The sequence below is a fragment of the Oryctolagus cuniculus genome, chromosome 9 (genome assembly GCF_964237555.1).
Source record: "Oryctolagus cuniculus chromosome 9, mOryCun1.1, whole genome shotgun sequence".
NCBI lineage: Eukaryota > Metazoa > Chordata > Mammalia > Lagomorpha > Leporidae > Oryctolagus > Oryctolagus cuniculus.
The window spans coordinates 90,606,533-90,633,166 of record NC_091440.1 but is presented as its reverse complement, the minus strand read 5'-3'; the positions used below and the strand labels follow the sequence as shown (position 1 = coordinate 90,633,166).

At 43.6% G+C, this 26,634-nt stretch overlaps 2 protein-coding genes across 3 annotated transcripts in view; both read right to left on the bottom strand.

The window, feature by feature from the left end:
* Positions 1 to 20,738, bottom strand: part of MPHOSPH8 (M-phase phosphoprotein 8) — a 37,836-nt gene extending 17,098 nt beyond the window's left edge. For both annotated transcript variants that reach the window (XR_011378893.1, XM_008259952.4), the window contains exons 1-5: positions 20,344 to 20,738; positions 9,802 to 9,957; positions 5,588 to 6,436; positions 2,535 to 2,634; positions 919 to 1,176 (exon numbers count right to left, since the gene is read on the bottom strand). Coding sequence is in view for 1 of the 2 variants with exons in the window: in XM_008259952.4 (XP_008258174.1) it covers positions 919 to 1,176; positions 2,535 to 2,634; positions 5,588 to 6,436; positions 9,802 to 9,957; positions 20,344 to 20,562 (1,582 nt within the window). In the remaining variant the exon portion in view is untranslated. The remainder of the gene's footprint in view (positions 1 to 918; positions 1,177 to 2,534; positions 2,635 to 5,587; positions 6,437 to 9,801; positions 9,958 to 20,343) is intronic.
* Positions 20,739 to 25,596: 4,858 nt separating this feature from the next.
* The window catches only part of PARP4 (poly(ADP-ribose) polymerase family member 4), a 91,927-nt gene continuing 90,889 nt past the window's right edge, over positions 25,597 to 26,634 (bottom strand). The window contains exon 34 of the mRNA XM_008259954.4: positions 25,597 to 25,954. Within this exon, the coding sequence (XP_008258176.3) occupies positions 25,756 to 25,954 (199 nt within the window). The 3' untranslated portion in view covers positions 25,597 to 25,755. The remainder of the gene's footprint in view (positions 25,955 to 26,634) is intronic.

Below are 26,634 nucleotides of genomic sequence, written 5' to 3'. Positions count from 1 at the left end.
GTGGCTTAACCTGGTGTGCCACATCGCAGGCCTCAAGCACCTGAATTTGTGAATTTGGCCTGTCATTTTCCTTCCATTCACAGTTTTTGTCTGGTATTAATGGTGTCAGAAAAAATTAATGTTGTATATTCTGAGGAAGATGTAGATTGGTAGCACTTGCATATAAAACCCTCTGGGCCTGGTGTTAAATTTGTGAAGCATTTCAATTACTATTTCATGCTAAGTTACAATTTTTCATTCAGTTTTGTGAAATTGCATTTTCTGGGAAAGTTCCCACTTTCAGTTTTCAATCTATCCCAAGAAACTCCCTATTGAATTTTTTCATTTGTACACAATATGCATGTGTTATTCTATTTGAAATACTGTTCCCCTCACCCATGCCAGAAACTCGTTAGTCTTTTCAATACAAAGTTTGATCCTATTAACATCTTTGGTTTATTCTGTCCTAGTTATAAATACCTAAGTACCCTTTTAGTTTCTACTCCCTACTGCCAATCATTCTATATCAAGTCCTTCCCTTCTTCTCAGTTGATTCCAAAGCCCTCTGGACAGGGTTTACACTATAAATTTATTAATAAATACTATTTACTGTAAAGTTAAAAGGGCAAAATATATATATATATATATACACGTCTATGCTTGTAATAAATTTTTTGTGTGTAACTTTCTGAAATCTAGAAAGACATATAGGCTGGTGGCAATGAAAAGTCAGGTACAAAATCAGAAATCTTATACATTTGCTTCAGCAAATGTTAGCAACTCAGAAAATGTTTGATCCGGTGACCAAAGCCTTCAAAAATAGTTGCTTGGTCAAGATAAAAAAAAAAAGTCTTCTATTCCATTATTTTCTCATTTTGTGATCAGAATTACAAAAGAATGTACTGCACCATCCTTCAAAACTCTCCCACACAGACTCACCCAGGTTCTCGTCTGAGTGGCACACACTGTCCAAAACCTCTGGATCCCCTTCTGCTGCAATGTGTGCCCAAGTATCAGTTTCTTCTCTTGTATTCCTCCTCTCTTTCATTGACTGCTTGTTTTCCTTGGTTTTCTGGTCTTCTGTGGTTTTACAATCCAGTGGTAGTTCTTCTTTTTTCCGACTATTTTCAGGAACATCATTTTTTTCTTCTGGAGTTTTTTTAAATAAATCAAATGCAGTTTTAATTTCCTTAAATGCTGGTGAGAAAATTAAATTGATGGGAAGTTTGAGACACAAAAGAAAATATGGTAAGTGTTAAACATATTTTCTTAGCTTTTACTAAGACATATATATATATATGTATATATACTTATAAAGCAAGATCAAGATTTACTATCAAAGTTACAAACCACTTCTACCAGTCTTTCTTCTGTCTGCTTAATATTTAAAATTGAGTCTTAATCAGTTGTTCTGAACACATCTAGCTGTGACACAGGCCTTCTGCAGATGACCCCAGTCATACCACCAACTTTCCTACTGCTGCCTGGCTACAACTGCCTGCTGGAGCTTGTACAATCAGAGCATTGCTGCAGCTGGTAAAATTCTACATGATGTCAATTTTAAACTAAAAATCAAAGTGGAAAAATGGCAAAACACTAGGCCTAGTGTAATAATTCAAAAAGAGAACAAAATTAAGAATAACTCTATTACAAAGTCTGGGTATACGGCAAATAGTTTCTATTAGCAGGGTGTCTTGAAAAACAGACTCCTTGCTAGTTCCACCATGAATGGGACAAGCAGTTCTATGTAAGGGTGTTTCATTCACAATTTGACATTGAAACAGAAGAAAAAGGTGACGAGCCAGGTCCAGTTCCATAGTATTTTGAATCTTCAATAACTCTGTTGAATGGTAGGTCCTTAAGATTTTGTTTTGAGCAGAAAGAGTCTTTAAAATACAGTCACCTGACACATGACCCATTGAAACAGCCACTGCTCCTTCTGAACTTCCATTACCTGCTATTATTGCCAAGCCCCTGTTAGGCTTAGAACAAAGCCTACTCTTAATATTACTTCAGTTAGATAGAGCACGCAGGAGAAAGCCCAAGGGAAATTACCCACCCCTTAGAATCACTACTTCCAAGAGAACCTGTGCTTTAAGTACTTTTGGTCCATAAACTAAGTATTTATCTGCTGGAGCTCACTCAAACACTGTAACAGTGATATTTAAATGAAATACCTGTTCCAGTATTAACATGTATTTGGATTCTGAATTATCCTATCTTGAATTGACCCAAAATGCGTATTTGGTACTTACACAAATGACATTTTAAAAATACAAGTTTTATTTAGCACCCACTATAAAAGTCATATTTACTATTACTAATCCTGTCAAAAAAATTCTAATCCGTTCTAGTATCACACTGAAAAGGAGGAAGAACAAGTGAATAGGAAGAAAAAAATCTATTAAAGAAAGAATGTAAACTGTTATGTAACAAACTTACATAGCTGCTTAAAGTCTTCCGTGAACAAAACTCCCAGTTCTTAACAATGGTTAGACAGATACTTTTGCATAAAATGGCAAGATAAATGCTAAAACATTGGTATTTACACTCACTCTTTAATCCCTTTGGCTCTTTTCGGCTTTTCTCTTCCTTGTCTGAATCATGCCTTTTTTGATATTTTTCTTTGGGTTCATTTTTTTGGGTCTCTTTCTCCTGAAAAAGATGTATTTAAGATCCAAAACAGGAATAGATGAGGACTACTTGTAGAAGTCTTTATTTAGTGAAGGACTAAGCCTGTGACTACAAAATCAAAATTATGTTATTGTGTATATGAAATGCATGAACCTGCTTTCTTAATATAAATTTTTAAGAACTTTTTAATAACTTTATAAGCAAAAAAAAAATGTATGAACAGCTGAACTCTATATTTGAAAACTAAACTAAAGGTCTCTAATGGCATCAATGATTGCCTTTCTGTAGTATGGCTCATGATCACTGGTCATTTGTGACTTTAACTGCTTCCACAATTAGGATTATTCTTTACCATAAGATGATTTACAGACCATCTAATTGAAAACCCAAAACCAGTTACCCTACTCTCTTTTAGGAATTTTATGACCAGCGACCAGCATGGTGGTGCAGTGGGTTAAAGCCCCAGCTTGCAGCCCTGGCATCCCATATGGAACCTCGTTCAAGTCCCAGCCGCCTCACTTATGATCCAGCTCCCTGTTAATGTGCCTAGAAAAGCAGTGGAGAATGGCCCAAGTCCTTGGGCCCCTGCACCCATGTGGGAGACCTGGAAGGAGCTCCTGGCTCCTGGCTTCGGATTGGCTCAGCTCCAGCTGTTGTAACCATTTAGGGAGTGAACCAGTGGATGGAAGACCTTTCTCTCTCCTTCTCTCAGTAACTCTTTCAAATAAATAAAATAAATCTTTAATTAGAAAAAAAGAATTTCACTATCAAAAACATTATAAAGATAAAACTGATTGTAAAAAAATAAAAAAAATTCCACCTATTCTTATCAACCAAGTAAAGTATGAGTATTTTATTTCTCTATCTTCCCCTTTCTGATCCTCACATATTCATTCTTTATTTACACTGCAGAGTTTACATGACTGTGTTCATATGTATGCATGGCTTTCTTCAATCACATTTTCTAAATGTTCCCATTTGCTACACTGACCTCATAATTAGTGTTCCAATGGCTATAAACCATTTTCCTCCATGGCTTAACAAATTGCTATCAGTTTTTCACCAGTGAAGACAATACTGCCCTAAGTATCTTTTTATACATAGCTTTATAGGCCTTTAAAAAAAGAGACTTCCTTAAGATAAATTCTAGAAAATGTGAATAATGGGGCCAGTGTTGTGGTGTGGCAGGTTAAGCCACTGCCTGCGACACCAGCATCCCATATGAGCAAAGGTTTGAATCTCGGCTGCTACACTTCTGATCCAGGTACCTGCTAATGTGCCTGGGAAAGCAGAAGAGAGCCCAAATGCTTGGGCTCATGTACCCACATGAGAGACCTGGTTGGAGTACCAGGCTCCTGACTTTAGCCAGTCCTAACTGTTGTAGCCATTTGGGGAGTGAACCAGTAGATGGAAGATCACTGTCTCTTTCTCTTTCTGCCTTTCAGATAAATGTCAGTCTTAAAAAGAAAGAAAGAAAAGTGTGAATAATGGATGAAAAGTTAAACTGATCTTTTTATAGCCCTCGACAAATACTGAATATACACCTACTTTCATAATTTGCAAAATATTTTCATTTTGAAAAACTCATGTAAAAATAATGGGATGAACTGTATATTAAATATGGTTTATAAGAATTAAAAGACTTGTGGGTGGGTATTGTGGTGCAGTGCTTTAAGTCACTACTTGGGGGGGGGCATTGTGGCATAGGGGGTAAAGCTACCACCTGCAGCACCAGCATCTACATTGGTGCTGGTTCGAGTCCTGGCTGCTTTACTTCCGATCTAGTTCTCTGCTATAGCCTAGGAAAGCAGTAGAAGATGGCCCAAGTCTTTGGGCCCTGGCACCTGTGTGGGAGTCCTAGAAGAAGCTTCAGGCTCCTGGCTTTGGACTGGCCCAGCTCTGGCTGTTGCGGCCAGCTGGGGAGTGAATCAGCCAATGGAAGACCTCTCTCTTGCTCTGTCTCTGCCTCTCTATAACTTGTCTTTCAAATAAATGAACAAATCTAAAAATAAAAGTCATTGCTTGGGATGCCAACACCCATATGGGAGTGCTGGTTTGAGTCTCAGTTATTCCACTCTTATTCAGCTTCCTGCTAATCTATTCTGGGAGATAGCAGATGATGGCTTCAGTGCTTGGGCCCCTGCCAACCACATGAGACACCTGAATGCAGTTCCTGGCTCTGGCATCAGCCTGACCTATCCCTGACTGTTGCGGGCTTAGGAAGTAAACCAGCAGATGAATTCTGCCTTTCTTTTCCTTTTTTAAATTTTTTTTGACAGAGTTATAGACAGTGAGAGAGAGAAAACAGGGAGAAAGGTCTTCCTTCCGTTGGTTCACCCCCCAAATGGCCACTATGGCCAGAACTGCGCCGATCCAAAGCCAGAAGCCAGGTGCTTCTTCTCGTTGTCTCAAGCGAGTGCAGGGACCCAAGCACTTGGGCCATCCTCCGCTGCCCTCCCGGGCCACAGCAGAGAGCTGGACTGGAAGAGGAGCAATGGGGACTAGAACCTGGCGCCCATGTGGGATGCCAGCGCTGCAGGCGGAGGATTAACCAAGTGAGCCACGGCACCAGCCCCTCTTCTGCCTTTCAAGTATGTGAAAATAATAAATTAGTAAACATTTAAAAATGTTAAAAGACTTAAAGTAAACGTTCTTAAGAGGGAAAAATACCAAATAGGATATGAAAAGCTGATAGGCTTCACTGACAATGCTATTATCTGAATACCTCTAAAAAAAATCTGACTTCTGTTCACAAATTAACCTTTAATTTTCTCATAATTACTAAAAACAAAGTTGAAGACTCAGAGATAACGTGGGAGCCACAAGGCTAGAAGAGCTTCAGCACTTAGTGAGTAGAAGGAGTAGCAATGCTAATCCCTGAAGAAACACTGTCCGAACTGCGCCTTTTCTTACTGGTGCCTGCGCCAGTCGCTGGCAGTCCTTCTGGACTCTCGGGTTTCCCTGTGACCCTTACCTCCTCAGCAGAGTCGGAGGACCTGAGGCCTCTCTCCTCCTCGGCTAACCGTGAAGTCTTGTGAGTCTGGGCAGACACAGGTGTCAGTCTGTCCAACTCTGTGGTACTTCTGCCCTTGTCTTGATTCTTTGGCTTTTTAGGAAGGGTTTTCTTCTCGGAGAAAACACTCTTGTTTTCTAGCTTCTTGCTCTCTTTCGGATCCTCAGTCTTCCTTGGTTTCTTTTTTTTCCTTCTGCTTCTATTATCAGTATCCTCCTCAGCACTTAAAGTGCCATCTACCTGTTTCTCAAAAACAATCTCCTGTACTCCATCCTGCCCCCCTGCATCTTTTGCGTTTTTATTATTTTGTTCCTCATCTCTGTTGTCAGAAACTAACTCTTCATTGTTGTCTTCCTGAAGAGGAGAATCATTAATTACAATCGACTCAGACTCAGACAGAGATTCAACAGATTTCTCTTTTTTTGTTTTTCTGTTTTCTTTGGGATCCTCTCTTATTTTAGTCTTTAAATCTCTCATTTCACCTTTTTTAACCTTTTTTAATTCCTTAGTTTCCTTTATTTCATCTTTCTTTGCCTTTTTAGGTTCTTTTAATTCTTCTTTGGCTTCCAAAATTCTTTTCTTTGTCCTTAAATCAAAAACTAAACTTTCGGAGGAACTCTCCAGATCTGGTTTGGATTTATCTTTTAGTTTCCCAGTCTTTGCTTTTTTCTTTTTCAGATCCTCTGGGCTTTTTTCTTCTCTCTGCCTTAACTTTTTCTTTTTCTTCCTTGGGGAAGTGTCTTCTTTTGTCTCACTCTGCTGATCGCTATCGGAGTTTGCCTCAAATATGTCATTATTTAATGACAGTCTCTATAAAACACAAAAGGTTAAAATACTCATTAGTAATTTTAATACTCATTAATAATTGTAAAGATTGTGAGAAACAGTAAGTGAAATATGCATACTTTTCTCCTCCAACCAGAGTCTCAGCCCCTCGGAATTACTTACCTAAACTGAAGATTATGCACATACTTGGTGCTGGTGATGAGTGTCAATTTAAAAAGCACACAGACAGAACAGACAATGTCCATGCTCTGAAGATTCTAACGGAAGCAGGAGTGAACAGTAATATTTTCATGCATAGTGGGTTGTACATGATTTAAACGTCAACATCTCATATAAAGAAAGTAATTTTTACTTTATTACTAATGAAGTAGTAACCAAAACTCAAAAAATAGATGTGTTTTTAAAGACCTTGGATCCAAGAATACTCTTAAACTTTGCTATTACATTTCATAAATATGCATGGTACAAATAAGATTGTATATAAATCTTACTTCTCCAACTGATTTGATTTCTGTTAGATAAGCTCTCATAGTTGCTATGGACAATATATTTTCCTATTCTAAAATTTAAAATGAAACTTAATGATAAAATATTTGTGTAGCCAAAAACACTACACATTTCCCCAAATTGTCTTGGGAGTAGAAAGAAGGAAGAGAAAAGCTAGGTATACTTTTTTTTTTTTTCAAAGAATATTTATTTATTGATTTGAAAGACAGAGTTAGAGAGGTGTGGACACAGAGAGAGTGAGAGAGAGAGGTCTTCCATCTGTTGGTTTACTCCCCAAATGGTTGCAAGGGCCAGTTGGGCTGATTTGAAGCCAGGAGCTTCTTCTGGGTCTTCTTCCATGCAGGTACAGAGGCCCAAAGACATGGGCCATCTTCTACTGCTTTCCCAGACCATAGCAGAGAGCTGGATTGGAAGTGGAGCAGCTGGGACTTGAGGCAGGGCCCTATGGGAAGCGTGCATTGCAGGCAGAGGTTTAGCCCACTATGCCACAGCGCTGGCCTCAAGGTATACTTTTTTTTTTTTTTTTTTTTTTGACAGGCAGAGTTAGACATTGAGAGAGAGAGACAGAGACAAAGGTCTTCCTTCCATTAGTTCACCCCCCCAAATGGCTGCTACAGCAGGCATGCTGCGCCGATCTGAAGCTAGGAGCCACGTGCTTCTTCCTGGTCTCCCATGCAGGTGCAGGGCCCAAGCACTTGGGCCATCCTCCACTGCCTTCCCGGGCCACAGCAGAGAGCTAGACTGGAAGAGGAGCACAGGGTCAGAACCTGGCGCCCCAACTGGGACTAGAACCCGGGGTACCAGCACCGCAGGTGGAGGATTAGCCAAGTGAGCCGTGGCACCAGCCTAAAAATGAATCTTAATGAAGAATGGAATGGGAGAGGGAGTAGGAGATGGGATGGTTTGCGGGTGGGAGGGTGGCTATGGAGGGAAAAGCCGCTATAATCTAAAAGTTGTACTTTATTTTTTTTTTAAAGATTTATTTATTTATTTGAAAGAGTTACACAGAGAGAGGAGAGAGAGAGGGAGGGAGGAGGGAGATGGAGAAGGAGAGAGAGTGAGGGCTTCCATTCGATGGTTCACTCCCCAGTTGGCCACAACAGCCGAAGCTGTGCCAATCTGAAGCCAGGAGCCAGGAGCTTCTTCTGGGTCTCTCATTTGGGTGCAGGGCCCAAGGACTCGGGCCATCTTCTACTGCTTTCTCAGGCTACCACAGAGAGCTGAATCAGAAGTGGAGCAGCCAGGTCTGGAACCAGCGCCCATATGGGATGCCGGTGCTTCAGACTAGCTGCTTCAGACCAGGGCGTTAACCTGCTGTACCACAGCGCCAGTCCCCAAAAGTTGTACTTTCGAAATTTATATTTATTAAATAAAAGTTTTCTAAAAAAAAGTATGCTGGAGAACCCCAAACTACAAACAGGGGAGGAAACCACCAAGAGCTGTAAGAGCTGTGTGACACTGATATGGAAACAAGGAAGCAGAGGACGTGATCACCAAGCGGGGAAGAATCAATGAAAAGCCTGGCAGTTCTTTCTGAGAAGAGCAGCTGACCTGTGAGGAGCCCTGTGGGGGGGTGCTGGAGGTGCTGAAGTTGGTGCCCTCTGACTGACTATGAACTTCCACTGCTGGCTCCCTCTCAGGACTTCCCTAACTACACTGCACAAGGAAGAAAACAGCTAGGATTAGATTTTTCTGGACAGGAAAAAAGAAATACAGGATTCAGATGTACAGGGAGCAGGGGAGGAGGGGGTGTGTATAGAGAGCCAGAAAAAGCCTTACAAAGGCTATATTTTTTTAACTTTTTATAAACAGAAAAAAGGAGGCTGCTCAGGAGCCGTGACAGTAAGGAAATTATCCTGTTCCCCCTGCCGCCCAGAACTTCAGGAGGAGCCATCCCACATAAGTACAAGAGCAGGAAATGATTACAGTACAAACACAAACAAACCTGCAAAGCAACAGTCATCAAGAAGCAACAGGCAGTTCATCCTACTTCAAAACGGCTTTTAGAAATCTAGAAGGTAAGTTTATTTTGGTGCAAAATATTTGAAAATCCATGCATAGTATTTTTTCCCCATAATGCTCATCTTTCATGAATTTCTTCACATATGCTCTTATTTATTGTGTACCTCAACAGGAATAGATGAGGAGATGAACAATGCAGTTTTCTTTTCCTAACTCTTAATTTTCTGTACCTACAGTGAAAAGAATTACCAAAAGCTCATGAATGAAAAAGCTTTTCTTCCAGAGGGGGACAAGCCAGAATCAGTTTTATTTTTGCTATATTCCTGTCTACTGACATTACTTCAATGATTATGCCAAAGAATCAATGTGGTGCGAATATCAGAATACTTGAGGAGTGACAGAATGGCCCAAGTACTTCAGTTCTTGCGATCTATCTATGTGGAAGACGCAGATAGAGTCCTGGCTCCTGCCTTCAGCCTGGCCCAGCTCAGGCTGTTGCAAGCATTTGGGGAGTGAACCAGTGGACGAAAGAGAAAGATCTCTCTGTCACTGTGCTTTTTAGACAAACATACATTATGGACAAACAACTTAAGTTTTGACACACTTCGTTTTTGTTTTTGTTTTTTTAATTTTCATTTTGCTCTTAACTATTAACCGGCTCAATTATTAACCAGTTCTCATGTTTAAACTAGATACTTGTGAACTGGAATTATAGGTTGAGTACAGAAAGCAAATATGGCCAAAAAAAAAAAAAAATCACAGAAAGCACTGAATGAAAACCAGCTGGTTATATGGAATTGATAATAAGGAATATTGTGTGTTATTTGTAAACTGTTTAGTATATATACTTTGTGTAGTGAAATTTAGAATGAACTCATGTACTTAAAAACAAAGAAGAAATATGAGATAAAACATGATACCTGAATATCCTTCTTGACTGTTCGGGCTTTGTTCTCCGCAACTTTCTTTCTGAATTCAAGAAGAACTTCTTTACAGTCCTCCAGGTGAATCTCAGGCTCCCACGTGTCATCATCTGAGGTATATCCTTTCCATCGAACTTTGTAAAGGATTTTACCCTGTTGTATAAATTTAAAACAGGCAAACAAAGCATATTACTGACTTGATTAAATTTCTCCAAACATAGAACTCCTGAGAATATATGAAAGAACTGGAAAACTGCTTCTAAATGGAAATCCGAATCATATTATAAAGTGGGTTCATCTCCTGACACAAGTGGCTTTTGAAAACACAGCATTCCTAATATACTTTTCAAAAACTGAAGACTGGGGCCGGCACTGTGGTGCAGTTTGTTAATCCTCTGCCTGCAGTGCCGACATCCCACATGGGCACTGGTTCTTGTCCCGGCTGTGTGTGCGTGTGTGTGCATGTGTGTCTTAAATAAATTTTAAAAAATAAGCTAGGGGCTGGCGCTGTGGCGTAGTGGGTAAAGCCACCACCTGCAGTGCCAGCATCCTATATGGGCGCCGGTTCGAGTCCCGGCTGCTCCACTTCTGATCCAGTTCTCTGCCATGGCCTGGAAAAACAGAAGATGGCCCAAGTCCTTGGGTCCCTGCACCGGCATAGGAGACCCGGAAGAAGCTCCTGGCTCCTGGCTCCAGATCAGTGTAGCTCTGGCTGTTGCGGCCAACTGGGGAGTAAACCAGTGGATGGAAGACCTCTCTCTCTCTCTCTCTCTCTGCCTCTCCTTCTTTCTCTGTGTAACTCTGACTTTCAAATAAATAAATCTTAAAAAAAAAAAAAAAAAAAAAGTAAGCTAAAGCCATGAAATCTTAAAACACAGGAACAGATTTTTGTCTTTGGCAACAGATTCCCGAATATTGCACCAAAAACCCAAACTAAAGAAAAATAAACCATATTTAATAAAAATTAACTTGTGCATTAAGAACATTACCAATAGAGTGAAAAGACAACTGACAAAATGGGAGAAAATATTTACCAATGACCTATTTAGTAAGAGATTAATATCTAAAACACAGAAGCAACTCCTACAACTCACAAACAAGACAAAACAATTCACTTAAAAATGGGTAAGGGGCCGGTGCCGCGGCTCAGTAGGCTAATCCTCCACCTTGCGGCGCCAGCACACCGGGTTCTAGTCCTGGTCGGGGCGCCGGATTCTGTCCCGGTTGCCCCTCTTCCAGGCCAGCTCTCTGCTATGGCCAGGGAGTGCAGTGGAGGATGGCCCAAGTGCTTGGGCCCTGCACCCCATGGGAGACCAGGATAAGTACCTGGCTCCTGCCTTTGGATAGGCGCAGCACGCGGGCCGCAGCACACCGGCCGCGGCAGCCATTGGAGGGTGAACCAACGGCAAAGGAAGACCTTTCTCTCTGTCTCTCTCTCTGTCCACTATGCCTGTCAAAAAAAATAAAAAATAAAAATGGGTAAGGGACTTGAACAGGTGTTTCTCCAAATAAAACATACAAATCATTAACAAGTATATGAAAAGAATGTTCAATATTACTAGTCCCTAAGAAATACAAATCATAACTACAAAATGAGAAAATAACAAATACTGATGAGAATGTAAACAAACTGGAACCTTCTTATACTGGTGTTGGGAATATAAAATGATACAGCTACTATGGAAAGCAGTTAGATAGTTCCTCAAAAAGCTAAACACAGAGTCAATCACCCTATTACCCAGCAATTCCACAAGTAGAAACAGTTGGCCCTTAGTATCTCTGAGTTCTGCATGCATGGATTCAACCAATCTCAGGTCAAAAATATCTGGGGGAAAAATGCACTGTTAGTACATATACAGACTACATACACAGACTTTCCTATCATTATTCCTTTAATAATACAGTGTAACAACTACTTACATGGCACTTACACTGTATTAGGTATTGTAAGTCATACAGATGTGATTTAAAGCATACAGGAGGATGTAAGTAAATTTAAATGCAAATACTGTATCATTTCCATTAAGGCACTGGACTAAGGTATCTGGGTAGAGGGTGGAAGTGTCCTGGAACCAATACCCCACAGATACCTAGAATGACTGTGTATACCCAAAAGAATAGAGAACAGCAACTTAAACAGACATCTGTACACCAATGTTCATTACAGCATTATTCACAGTAGCCAAAAAGTGGAAACAACTTAAGTGTTCATCAGTGATAAATGGATAAGACATAGTGCACACATACAATGGAATATTATGCAACCTGAAAAAGGAAATCCTGACATGCTACCACATGGATCAATCATTTTTAAAAAGATTTATTTATTTGAAAGTCAGGGGCCGGCACTGTGGCGTAGCGGGTAAAGCCACCACCTGCAATGCCAGCATCCCATATGGGCGCCAGTTCAAGTTCTGACTGCGTCACTTCCAATCCAGCTCTCTGCTATGACCTGGGAAAGCAGATGGCCCAAGTCCTTGGGCGCCTGCACCCATGTGGGAGATCAGAAGCAGCTCCTGGCTCCTGGCTTCGCATCAGCTCAGCTTTGGCCATTGCAGCCAACTGGGGAGTGAACCAGCAGATAGAAGACCTCTCTCTGCCTCTCCTTCTCTGTGTAACTCGCATACCAATAGAGCCCTGGTCTACTGGTTCACTCAAGTGCCAGTTGGAGTCCCCATTATTCTCTTTGGATCCAACTTCCTGCTTACACTAATGTGCCTTGGAAGGCAATGATGATGGCCCAGGTGCTTATATGGCATTTTAGGCTCTTGCCTTTGGCCTGGCCCAGTTGACTGCTGTGACTACTAGGGGAGTGAACCAATGGGAAGATCACCCTCTCTTGGTCACTCTTTCAAAAAAAAAAAAAAAAAGTGCCCACAACAGCTAGGTCTGCAATAGCAGGAAGCTGGAATCCAGAAACTCCCAGAGTCTAGAATATTGTAATTTCAATGTGGGACGCTACTAAATGTCTACCCCTCTTATTTAAAAACTAAAATTAAAAAAAAAAAGGCATTATCTTATGCTATGATAGTGTAAGTTGGCACAATCACTTTAAAGGTTTTTATTTATGTATTTGAAAGAGCTACACAGAGAGAGGAGAGGCAGAGAGAGAGAGAGAGAGAGAGAGAGAGAGAGAGAGGTGTCTTCCATCTGCTGATTCACTCCTCAATTGGCTGAAATGGCCGAAGCTGCACCCATCTGAAGCTAGGAGCCAGGAGCTACCTCCAGGTCTTCCCACGTGGATGCAGGAGCCCAAGGATTTGGGCAATCTACTGTTGCTTTCCCAGGCCATAGCAGAGAGCTGGATAAGAAGTGGAGCAGTCAGGACATGAATCAGCGCCCAAATAAGATGCTGGCACTGCAGGCGCCAGCTTTACCTGCTATGCCACAGCGCTGGCCCTCTATAATCACTTTCAGAAACAATTTTCACCTTAAATTGAAGATAAACACATTCCTGTGACACAGTAATCCCACTGCTAGGTGTATGAGTATGTAACCAAGTATAACCAAAGGACACACTTTAAATAAAAATATCCATTAAAGCATTACTCAAAATTGCTAACAACTGGAAACTACTCAAATGCCCACCAACAGTAGCAGAAAAAGCAAACTGTAATATATTTGCATAAATTGAAAATTAAAGAAACTATAATTCCCATACACTTGTATTAATCTCACAAACATATGGCCAAGCAAAAATTAAAAAAAAAAACACAAATTTTGTGATATTACATTTATATGAAAAGTAACAAATTAAGCAAAACTAGGGATGAGGAACACATGCTTTGGTGACTGAATTACAAAAAAAAAAGAACATAGTTACCATATAATTTAGAATAGTGATTCTGAAAGCTGGAAAGGGACTACTGATCAGGATACTCAAAAGAAATGTCTGGAACTGGCAGCCTAGTATTTTCTGGTGTTGACTTGGAGAACATCCACTTGGATGTTCAACAAGAAAATCTTTATCCACTAACTAATCAAGTAAAATGCCCACAAATATTAGAAAAAAAGGTCCCAATTTATTATATAAAAATTATTCCAATTCAAAGCTTATGCCAAAACATGACATTTGATCCAAGTTTTTCTGAAAACAAACAAAATAATTACAGCAATAAACTAAAAAGAACACAGTTAACATATAAACTCAGTGTTAATACCATTCTCCCAAGCCAGTATTTATCATGGTGATTTCAGCCAAACCATTCCCTTGAGAGAAAAATCAATCGAGTATCTCTTAGTGAGATTACAGATGTTCTTTACATTTTATGTACTTTGTTGTAATTTAAAGTTTTCATTAGAAAAGATGGGAGATTAGGGACAGCATTGTGGCATAATAGGTTAGGCTGCCATGACGCTGGCATCTCATATGGGCAAAGGTTTGAATCCCTTTGCTGCACTTCGATCAAGCTCCCTGCCAATGTGCCTGGGAAAACAGTGGGAGATGGCCCAAGCAGATAGACTCCTGCACCCACGTGGGAGATCTGGATGAATCTCCTGGCTCCAGCCTGCCCCAGCCCTGGCTGTTGTGGCCATCTGGGAAGTGAACCAGTAGATTCCAGATCTCACTGTGTCTTTCCCTCTTGCTTTCTGTAACTGCTTTTCAAATAAATCAATCTTACACACAAACATACAAAAAAAAAAAAAAAAGAAGAAGAAGAAGAAGAAGAAAAGAAAGAAGTGGGGGACAGAAGACAGCGGTGGGTGGAAGGAAGATTCATTTCATGTGTACAATGTAGTCCCTATCAAGCCTTGCACTGGGCCTGGCCTCAGCTTACTGTCTTGCCATCTCCATTTCCCAAGCGCCTTCTTACCAGCCAGAAAAGCCTGCTCAGACTTTATTGCTCATTTATTACTCTGGGACTCTGCTTTCTCTAGAAGTTGAGTAAATGAGTGAAACTGGGATTAAGAAAATAAGGAAGACAGTTAACAGAATTGTGGGGCAATGGGAAATATGCTAACACAGAAAGCATGAATCTGTCTCATTGTTGCCAATCAGAATTTTCAAGAAGTCTCAAACATGCATTTTTTTTTCTTTTGAAAAAAGATTTATTTGAAACTCATAGTCACAGAGAAAGGGAGGGAGATACAGAGAAAGCAAGAACTTCCATCTGCTGGTTCACTCCCTAAATGACTGCAATGTCCTGGGCAGGGCCAGTCCAAAGCCAAGAGCCAGGAGCTTCTTCCGGTTCTCACACGTGGGTGCAGGGGCCCAAGGACTTGGGCCATCCTCTGCTGCATTAGCGGGGAGCTGGATCAGAAGTGGAGCAGCTGGGATTAAGTGGCACCCAAGAGGGATGTTGGTGCCGTAGGCAGTTGCTGAACACTATGCCACTATGCCCTGCTATTTTTTAAAGATTGATTGATTGATTTGAAGGCAGAATGACCGAAACAGAGACAGAGAGGGAGAGACAGAAAGATCTATCTACTGGTTTAGTTCCAAAATGGCTGCAAAGACTGGGCTGGCAACCCAAAACTCCACCTGGGTCTCCCAAGGGTGGCGGGGGCCCAAGTACTTGGACCATCTTCTGCTGTCTTCCCAGGCACATTAACAGGGAGCTGGTTCATAAGCAAAACAGCCAGGACTCAAATTGGCATTGCAAGCAGCCACTTAACCTGCTGCATGCTCGCCCTTCTCCAGAATTTAAATGTTAGTAACTAACAGTATGTACCAAACAAAATAAGTCTGCAGGCCAATTAGGGGCCCATTTGAAACTGCTGGCCTACTCATTCCACTCTTCTGGAATGCCAGTCTCTCTGCCTGTTACTTCCCAGTTTTTCTGAGTGTCCAATCTGCCCCCATCACTTGATACAGCACTATAATTCTCTCCTGCCAAGAAGCTCACAGGGTACATCTATACAACTCAAAATGTTTACTGCCATCTTTCCATTCATCTACTAGTACTACACTGTTTGATTATTCTGTTACCCCAAATACATAATAATATATAGGCTAGCATGGTGAATGTACATATTTCCACAGTTCTTAGGTTGGTTGTTCATATATGCACCTTGCAATCAAGAAATATCATGTACAGGGCTGGCGCTGTGGTGCAGCGGGTTAAAGCCCTGGCCTGAAGCACTGGCATCCCATATGGGCGCCGGTTCTAGTTCCGGCTGCTCCTCTTCTGATCCAGTTCTCTGCTGTGGTCGGGAAAGCAATAGAAGATGGCCCAAGTCCTTGGGCCCCTGCACCCACGTGGGAGACCTGGAAGAATCTTCCGGCTCCTGGCTTCGGATTGGCGCAGCTCTGGCCATTGCGGCCATCTGGGAAGTGAATCAGCAGATGGAAGACCTCTCTGTCTCTACCTCTCTCTGTAACTCTATCAAATAAATAAAATAAATCTGTAAAAAAAAGAAATATCATGTATAAATTAGTCAAAAGTAACTTTTAAATGTTTCTAACTAAAATTTAAGCCCCTAGACTATAAGGAGGCCTCATAAATCATTATTAGGAATTTGGTAACAGTTGGATGGTTGGTAAGTTTGCTACAATCCTGCTCTGCTGAACTAACACCTTTCATGTTATAAATCATTCCTAAGAACACTTACAACCAAGTCCCTAAGAACTAGAATTTTAACTCAGACTTATACTGCTAAAACATAATTCTCCTTTACTACCTTACACACTTAAAGTTTTTATTTTACACTAAAATATGAAGCTTTAGGTACAAATCCAACAATTCTTTGACAGTGGCAAAATTAAATACTGTATGAATCTTAATTCTAAAGACATTACCCTCCTTGGGATGGGCACTGTGACACAGAGGGTGAAGCTGTCACTTGGGATGCCCGTATCTCATATCAGAATGCCTGCTTGTAGTCCTGGCTACTCCATTTCAGATCCAGCTCCCTGCTCATGTGCCAGGGAAGCAGTGGATGCTAGCTCAAGTTTCCGCCACCCCTGTGGGAGAGACACATGGAGTTCCTGGTTCCCGGCATCACCTTGACCCAGCCCTTGCTTCTGAGGCCATCTTGGAGATTGAACCAGAGGATGAACATCTCTGTTACTCTGCCTTTCTAATAAAGAAATAAATCTTTAAAATAAATAACAATATAACACTCCTAACCAATTACTCCTATTTTCTAAATAACTTCTGTGTAACAGCACTGAAGTTAAATGCAGGTAATACAAAACAGGTTGGTTCTTGGGACCAGCATTGTGGCCCAGTGGGTTAAGCCACTGCCTGTGATGCTGGCATGCCAATCCCATATCAGAGCACCAGTTGAGAGTTCCAGCTGCTCCACTTCTAATCCAGCTCCTTGTTAAGGTGCCTGGGAAGGCAGTAAAAGCACGAGGGCCCCTACCACCCAGATGGAGTTCCTGACTCCAGTTTTGCCCAGCCCCAGCTGTTGCAGCCATTTGAGGAGTGAATCAGCAGATAGAAGATCTCCATTATTGCCTTTCAAATAAATTCTGGGGACTGGCACTGTGGCAGAGCAGGTTAAGCAACTGCCTGCAGTGCAGGCATCCCATAAGGGCACCAGTTCAGGTCCTAGCTATTCCACTTCCAATCCAGCTCCCTGCTAATGTGCCTGGGAAAGCAGTGGAAGATGGCCCAAGTGCTTGGACCTCTGCCATCCATGCAGGAGACCCAGATGAAGCCTGGGAAGTGAACCAGTGGATGAAGATCTCTCCCTCTCTCTGCCTTTCCCTCTCTCTGTGTGACTCTTTCAAATAAACCTTTTTAAAAATAAATAAATTTTGGCCGGCGCCGCGGCTCACTAGGCTAATCCTCCGCCTAGCGGCGCCGGCACACCGGGTTCTAGTCCTGGTCGGGGTGCCGGATTCTGTCCCAGTTGCCCCTCTTCCAGGCCAGCTCTCTGCTGTGGCCAGGAGTGCAGTGGATGATGGCCCAGGTGCTTGGGCCCTGTACCCCATGGGAGACCAGAAGTACCTGGCTCCTGCCATTGGATCAGCGCAGTGCGCCGGCCGCAGTGCACTGGCCGCGGCGGCCATTGGAGGGTGAACCAACGGCAAAGGAAGACCTTTCTCTCTGTCTCTCTCTCTCACTGTCCACTCTGCCTGTCAAAAAAATAAATAAATTTTAAAATAAACAAAAAGATTGGTTCTTTCTTCAAGGTACTTAAAATATATGTGCAGAAATTATACAATAAAACATTTCGATCTTGACTGTGTTGTAGTTAACAGTAATATTACTAACACTAGATTTTAATTATTTAACTTCTCCTGGACAGAAAATCTTTCAACAACTGTACATGCTTCAACTAATCTCTGCTGGAACCTGACGCATTTACCTGGCACACAATAATTGATAAGAAAATTTTGAATGAATGGACAAAAAATGAAGAGAAGGTAACATCTGTCAAATAGGAAATAAAGAGACAATTTAAAAAATACAACAGAGGTCAGCATCGTGGCATAGTGGGTAAAGCATCCCATATGGGCATTGGTGCAAGGCCTGACTGCTCCATTTCCCATCTAGACCCCTACTGGTACACCTGGGAAAGCAGCAGAAGATGGCCCAGGTGCTTGGGCCCCTGCACTACGTTGGGGACCAGGATGATTCTCTTGACTCCCAGCTTTGGCCTGGCCCAGCCCCAGCCATGGTGGCCATCTGGGGAGTGACCCAGTGGATGGAAGATTCTCTCTCAGTGTAACTCTTTCAAATAAATAAATAAATTTTAGAAAAGAAAAAGCCAGTGTCTGCTACATTAAAAAAAAAAATACAACAAGGGACCAGTGTTGTGCTGCAATGGCAGCATCCAATACAGGAATGCCAGTTAATGTCTTGGCCACTCAGCTTCCAATCCAGCTTCCTACTAATGAGCCTAGAAAAGCAGCCCTTGCACCCAAGTGGGAAACAGAATTGTGTTCCTCGTTCCTGGCTTCCACCTATGCCAGACCTGGCTGTTGTGGCCATTTAGGGAGCAAACAAGTATATGGAAGATTCTCTGTGTTGCTCTGCCTTTCAAATAAGTAAGTTGATTAACAAACCTTAGGGAAAAAATGACATAGGGACAGCTCACTGCATGGGGCCTTTGGACACTTCACTCAACTACTAAAACATTATTTTTATTTTTTTTTCTTTTAAAGATTTATTTATTTGAAAGTCAGAGTTACACATATAGAGAAGGAGAGGCAGAGGGAAAAAGAGAGGTCTTCCATCCGCTGGTTCACTCCCCAACTGACTGCAACGGCCAGAGCTGTGCAGATAGGAAGCCAGGAGCCAGGAGCTTCTTCCGGGTCTTCCCATGCTGGTGCAAGGGCCCAAGGACTTGGGCCATCTTCTACTGCTTTCCCAGGCCACAGCAGAGAGCTGGATCAGAAGTGGCGCAGCAGGGACCTGACCAGCACCCACATGGGATGCGGGCTCTGCAGGCTGTGGTTTCACCCACTACGCCACAGCACCGGCCCCTGAAACATTCTTTTTCTATATAGTCCATGCTTCTTCTCATTCCTCCCTACTCTCCAGTTCAGAATTCACTCACTCATTCAATAATCTGATTCATACTAAGCAATTAGCATAAGCTAAGCACTGGACTAAGTACCAGTGATGCAAAGATTAATTTAAAAAAAAAAAACCTATCTTTACTTAATGTATGCTAAACTGATCTGTATATAAAGAGAATCGAAAATGAATCTTGATGTGAATGGAAGGGGAGAGGGAGTGGATAAGGGGAGGGTTGCGGGTTGGAGGGACGTTATGTGGGGGGGGGGGGCCCACACCACCTAGTTTAAAGGAGTCCACAATCTAACAGAAGAACAAACATAAAGAAGGCTGATGCCTTAACAGAGGTCTATCCAAAGGGCAGTAAGGGCGGAGAAGAGAAAGCACCTCACTCCGTGGGCTTGAGGGCAGAGGAATCTATCCCCCAAAAGACTTGAAAAGCCGAGCAGGATTTCACCAAAGAAGGAAGAGAGCAGCCCAGGCCAAGAGGGCAGTGAACACCAAGGCACAACTGGGAGGGGGAATTTAAGTTTATTGTATAGCCACAGTCAAAACGCATAAGGGACAGAGGGATGATACCGATCAGGTTCTGAAGGCCTTTATAACGCCAGCCTCGTGGACGGGACTGAGATGTTATTTCAGGGTGAACGCTAATTCCATACGGTTTTCAACCAGGGAACGATTACGGTTTTGGCCAACACTGGACCGATGGCGAACAATGGACTGTGAACACAGCACCGTCTACGACTCTTGTCCAGCACGGGGCAGCAGCCCAGCTCTGTGCACAGATGACCACAGAAGTCCTTCACTAGTGGTCTGCCCTCTTGGGACGCCCACCCCACAGCCCAAACGGCTTCACCCCTTCTGCCAGAGAACTTCCTGGAGCATCCCCTTCACCATCACGGCCCAGGGAGTCCGTTCCGAAATGTCCCACTGCCTCGCCCACGACTTCGATTCGGCTCGGGCCGGTCCCTTCGCTGCTCCTGTTTTGAGTCTAGAAACGCGAGCGTCCCCGGCTCGCACCCTCTCGCCCGGCCCCTCACTCGGGACCCCTCCCCGGGCTGGCCCTCTCGCCGGGACGAGCGCCCCCGCCCGCCCCCTCACGCCGGGGTCCCCCTCCACGTACTCCCTCGGTCTTCATGTCCAGGATCTTCTCCACCTCGAACACATCCTCCCCGTCCTCCTCGCTGTCTCCAATGGCCTCCGCTCCTTTCGCGACTCCGTCCTTGTCTGGATCCGCGGCTCCAACTCCTTCGACTTCGTAAGACTCAACATTGCTGCAGGCATCGGACACAGGTACTGCGGTCACACTTGTCTCTTCTGCGACCGGCTCCACCGCCGCCATCGCAGGCGCGCCAAAAACCGCCCTGAAAAACCGGCTGCGACATACACCGCGGAGCCGCCTCGCGCTCCACGCCCGGCCTTAAGCCACTTCGGCGGCGTCACGAGGCCATGAGGAAGTCAGCCAATGGCCGGCTAGGCCATCCTGGACTGACAAGTACGGGAGCCAATCATAAATGCGGGGGCAGGGGAGCCGCGCGGAGCCTACGGGAAGCGGGAAGGCGGGCGGCGGAGCGCCCTGGGCGGAAGGACGGTGTTGGGGGAGGTGCAGGAGGGGTCCCCGCGGGGAGGACACGGGGCTGCTGCCGGTCCTTGTGGCTGGGCAGGGCCGGCACGGTGGCCGCAGGAGGGGGCACCGAGCCTGAGGAGGTGTCGCAGAGGCTCGGGGAAGTGGGAAGGGGCCCTGGGATAGGGGGCGGCGCCCAGGGACTGAGATGGGGCTGGACCTCAGGATTGTCTTGTAAAGGGACCCTGTGTGCTTGGCGCCACCGGAGCAGAGCGGAATGGCTGCCCAGGAATCCATATATTGTTTGGTTTACTGGTGTGAATAATCCAATCGTATATGTCTTCTGGCAGTTATATTTTAATGAGGTTGTTTAAAGATAAGGAAATTTATTGGCCTAATAAAACATGTCTTTCCCAAGTTCTAGTACCTTTTTTATCAGTTAAAAATATCAGAGGGAGGGGGTGCTCCCCCCGGAGACGTCTGCGAGTTGGTTTAATCCAGGTGCTGTGCTTGTAGGCCTGGGAGGCCACGGGTGGCGGTCTCTGTCACCCACGTGGGAGGCCCGGATAGAGTTCCCGGCTCCTGGGCTTCCTGGCTGGGGCATGAACCAGCACACAGAACACCCTCTGATGCCTGCTTAGTAGGTTGTGTAGCCCCTGCATGCCATATGGGCGCCAGTTGGAGCCCAGACTGCTGTGGCCTTGGAAAGCAGAGGAAGATGACCTTTGGCCCTGCCCCGACCTGGGAGACCTGGAAGAAGTTCCCAGCTCCTGGCTTCCGTTGCCCTTGGGCCATTAGATAGTAAACCAGCAAATGAAAGATTTCTCTTTCCCTCTGACTCTGCCTTTCAAATAAATAAATCTTTTTTTCTTTTTTAAAGAAATAGACTTACCTTTTTTTTTCTGTCTCCCTGCCTCCTCCCACCCCTCTGGTCCTACCTTTCCTATGAATAAAAGAAAACATTTTAAAAATCAGAGAAAGGCGTGATGAAAGGTTTTGTCCAGATTATTAGTAACTGACAGAGATAGTTGCCCACACGTAGCGAAATACTGCTAGGAAGATCTATTTAAGGACAAAATATTTTTCTCATTTCGAATTTCAAATAAGCAACTAAAATCTTTATGGCCATGAACTTTTCACAACACCAACCCCACAAAAAAATCTTTAAAAGAAAATGATGGCCGGCGCTGCAGTTCACTAGGCTAATCCTCCACCTGCGGCGCCGGCACACCGGGTTCTAGTCCCGGTCGGGGTGCCGGATTCTGTCCCGGTTGCCCCTCTTCCAGGCCAGCTCTCTGCTGTGGCCAGGGAGTGCAGTGGAGGATGGCCCAAGTGCTTGGGCCCTGCACCCCATGGGAGACCAGGAGAAGCACCTGGCTCCTGGCTCCTGCCATCGGATCAGCACGCCGGCCACGGCGGCCATTGGAGGGTGAACCAACGGCAAAGGAAGACCTTTCTCTCTGTCTCTCTCTCACTGCCCACTCTGCCTGTCAAAAAAAAAGAAAGAAAGAAAGAAAGAAAGAAAGAAAGAAAGAAAGGAAGGAAGGAAGGAAGGAAGGAAGGAAGGAAGGAAGGAAGGAAGGAAGGAAGGAAGGAAGGAAGAAAGAAAATGATTAGGCAAAGATAGGAACTGGGATGTTCAGTGTGCCAAAGTGTCTCCACAGATTATTTAATGATTATAGGGGAGTGCTGTCTTCACATTCAAAACCCACCGATCAATTTTAGCATTACTAAGAGTAGAACAAGCAGACTATGCCTCCCATTGAGGATCCCTAATCTATGGCCTTCAGATCTAATTTCCATTTTACAAGAACAAAAGGATCAGAGGAAAGGGAAACAATCAGACAAATCCAGGAAGTGGTAAACTCTGTTGGACAATTGAGTCTGTCTCAAGTCAAAGGAAGAAAGATGGTTCTAAATTTGTAAGAACTTAAAAAACAGGACAACATAGTTTAAGTATTTGTATTTTAAATATTAATGGTTCATTACACTATTCTCTGCTTTTATGAGATATGCTTTCTGAAATTAAAAAAATTATGGTAAATTATGGTAAAATTTTGTCCATTCAAAAATATATAAAATAGAAACGTGGAACCTAGCAGTTAAGATGCCCGCCTCCTACATTTAAGTGCCTGGGCTTGATGTTTGGCTCCAGCTCCGGCCTCTCTCGTGTCCCACTGTTGTAGACACTGGGAAGCCATGGAGATGGCTAACTTAATTGTGTTCCTGCCACTTGTGGGAGAAATTGATTGAGTTTCTGGCTCTTGGCCTTGGCCCCTGGCCCAGCCCCAGCTGTTATCAGCTGGGAAACAGTGTGTGTGGGGGGGTGTCCTTTCTCTCTCTCTTTCTCTGTCTCTTTCTCAAACTTAAAAGTAATAATTTATTTTTATTTATTTATTTTTTTTTTATTTTTTGACAGGCAGAGTGGACAGTGAGAGAGAGAGACAGAGAGAAAGGTCTTCCTTTGCCGTTGGTTCACCCTCCAATGGCCACCGCGGCCAGCGCACTGCGGCCGGCGCACCGCGCTGATCCAATGGCAGGAGCCAGGTGCTTCTCCTGGTCTCCCATGGGGTGCAGGGCCCAAGCACTTGGGCCATCCTCCACTGCACTCCCTGGCCACAGCAGAGAGCTGGCCTGGAAGAGGGGCAACCGGGACAGAATCCGGCGCCCCGACCAGGACTAGAACCCGGTGTGCCGGCGCCGCAAGGCGGAGGATTAGCCTAGTGAGCCGCGGCGCCGGCCAAAAATAATAATTTAAACAGAAAGTTTTTACTCTTCAAAGGTAACCAGTTTGGAGTATGACATAACAGATGTTTACCCCAAACACATATACTTAATATATACCTAAAATTTAAACTAAAAAAAATATTTGAAAGGGAAAAAACGGAAAGAGAGAGAAATTCCATCTGTTAGTTCACTCCCCCAAATGTCCATGACAGCCAGGGCTGAGCTAGGCTGCAGCCAGGAGTTCAGAACTCAATCTAGGTCTCCCATGTGGGTGGAAGGGACCTAACTACTTGGGTCATCACTTGTTACCTCCCAGAGTGTGCATTAGCGGGAAGTTGAAATTGGAAGCAGAGGATCTGGGACCAGAACCTAAGCACTGTGATCTGGGATATGGACATCCCAAGCAGGGTGTTAACCTCTGGGCCAAATGCTTGCCGTACATGATTTTGAGATGAGCTTTTAAATATCACATATGTGTGTGTCCTTTCTTCTGTTAGCTGAATGTCTAGAAGTGAAATTCCTATTAGTGGAATTTATAGGCCAAAGAGGGTGCCAATTTTTAAATTGTGAGAGATGTTTCCAAATTGTATTTCATCAGTATATACTTTAAGTAGCAATGCAAAGAAGTATCTTTTATCCTCACCTTCTTTTCTATTGGGCACTATCAATTTTCCTTTTTTTTTAAGATTTATTTATTTATTTGAAAGTCAGAGTTACAGATTTGGATGCTTTATTACTTATTTAAACGGTAAAAGGAAAAATAAGTGCTAGCTTCCGGGGATCCTTGTTGCACACCACCAAAACCACAGAGAACCAAGAAGAGTTAGATCACTGAGACCTGGGTTGTTGGATGCCCCGTTGCTGAGACGTGGGTGCTCCATTGCAGCTATGGGGGTTTGGGGGTTAAGTCTTGGATCTCATCAGAACTGGGAGATCGTGAGAAACTGTCCTGGTAGCCTCCTTGGGGAGGCACATGGCAGAAGGCTTGGTGGCAGCTCCTCCAAAGCCCTGTTCTCTTGTGGCCCAGTGGGGTCACAAAACTCAGATTAGCTGTAGCCCAAGCCTTTGCTTGCATGGCAAAGTGCAAGGTGCCCCCTTATACTGGAGTACATGCTCCAGCTTCTGACTCCAGCTTCCTGCTAATGCATGCCCTTGGAGACAGCAGTGATGGCTCAAGTAATTGAGTTCCCACCACCCATGAGGGAGACCTGGATTGAGTTCCCAGCTTCGGGCTTTGCCAGGCTGTTGCAGACATTTGAGGAGTGAAAGGGGCTTTATTTCTCTTGCTCTAATAAATAAAATAATAAATAATAAATAAAATAATGTAAATTAAAAATGGGATCTTCTCCTTCATTGGATTCATTTCTTCATAAGACCCAAGCAGAATTCTCTTATTTTCTGTTATTTTATCTTATTGAAAGTTTCCAAATATAGGTCAAAACTCTGCACCTTTTCCCTTTTTAAATTTCAAGGGGTATATTTTGAGCACTACCAATATAACTTTACAAAGGTTACCAGTGACAGCCCAGGGAGTCAGGACAGGCATACATCAGGATTTTGGCAGGCACAAAAGATGAAAGCAGGACTCAGAGTGGAAAAGCCTTGTAAATGAGGGCAGGTGCTAGGTGTATGGTGAGAACAGAGAAGGGTATGGCCAGAACATGGGATTTTCAGAAAAACCAGGGTTTTATGTAATCGTTTGCAAGTGGTTGTGTTGGGGGAAGATGGAAGGTGACTTTATACCTTTCACAAAATAACCCAAAGCGGGTTCACAGATCTAAAATGGAAAATGCCAAACTAGAAAACTTCCAGAAGACAGCATAGCAGAAGATCTGGGTGATATTGGATCTGGGGATAAGATGCAACACCAAAAGCAAAGTGTATCAAGGGGTATGCAAATCCAGGAAGCACACAGAGAGCCATGGCCTGCACACCAGCCCTGCAGACACCAGGTTTCTTTCCAGCCTGCTCAAGCCAGCTGGGCCAGTCTCCACGAGACTCCTGGACCAGGGAAGGAATTGAGCCTCAGAACCAACCACCCATCCACACATGTTTCCCATCACCTTAAAACACAAAGGCAAAAGAAACTGTTATATGGTAATTTTATTGTTTCTTGCTAGTAAAGACAAATGATCAAGTCTGATTGCTATGCTAAATAAAATCATAACTAAGTTTAACTGTAGGTTTCCATTAATATTTGATTATTTTGCACATAGAAGCATCGAAACAATGTAAAATAGAATTTCACTGGCTTTGACTTTGGTTAAGAGCCTTGTGGAGAGGAGAGGCAGGGTCTGTGGGCTGAATTCCCAGGAGCTGCTTAGTGGCCGAGTCCCAGTCTTTACCCAGTTCAAGCCGCTGGCAGATAGACGAATACTGGCCTTCCGTTCTTCTGACCCATTCACTTGCTCGCTTTATTTTCTCAAAAGCCCAGGGAATATGACTAGATTAAAAAAAAAGTTTCCATCAATTTCAGAGGATAATTACGTGTGAAATATAATACGATACGAAATCCATTACACTTTATCAGACAAAATGATTCTGTCAAAAATCAAAATATTTACACATTAGCCCATAAGTTTGTGCAATTATTAAGTGTTAAGGAAATGCTAACTAACGTGATATGATCATCACACACTGAATTCTCACACTGTCTTTCATAAATATATACAATCTAAAATCATAACAGGAGTTTAGCATAACATTTTTTTTTTTTTTTGACAGGCAGAGTGGACAGTGAGAGAGAGAGACAGAGAGAAAGGTCTTCCTTTGCCGTTGGTTCACCCTCCAATGGCCGCCGCGGCCGGCGCACCACGCTGATCCGATGGCAGGAGCCAGGTGCTTCTCCTGGTCTCCCATGGGGTGCAGGGCCCAAGTACTTGGGCCATCCTCCACTGCACTCCCAGGCCACAGCAGAGAGCTGGCCTGGAAGAGGGGCAACCGGGACAGAATCCGGCGCCCCGACCGGGACTAGAACCCGGTGTGCCGGCACCGCTAGGCGGAGGATTAGCCTATTGAGCCACGGCGCCAGCCCAGCATAACATTTTTTAAAGATTTATTTATTTATTTATTTGAAAGTCAGAGTTAGAGAGAGAAGGGAAGGCAGAGAGAGAGAGAGAGAGA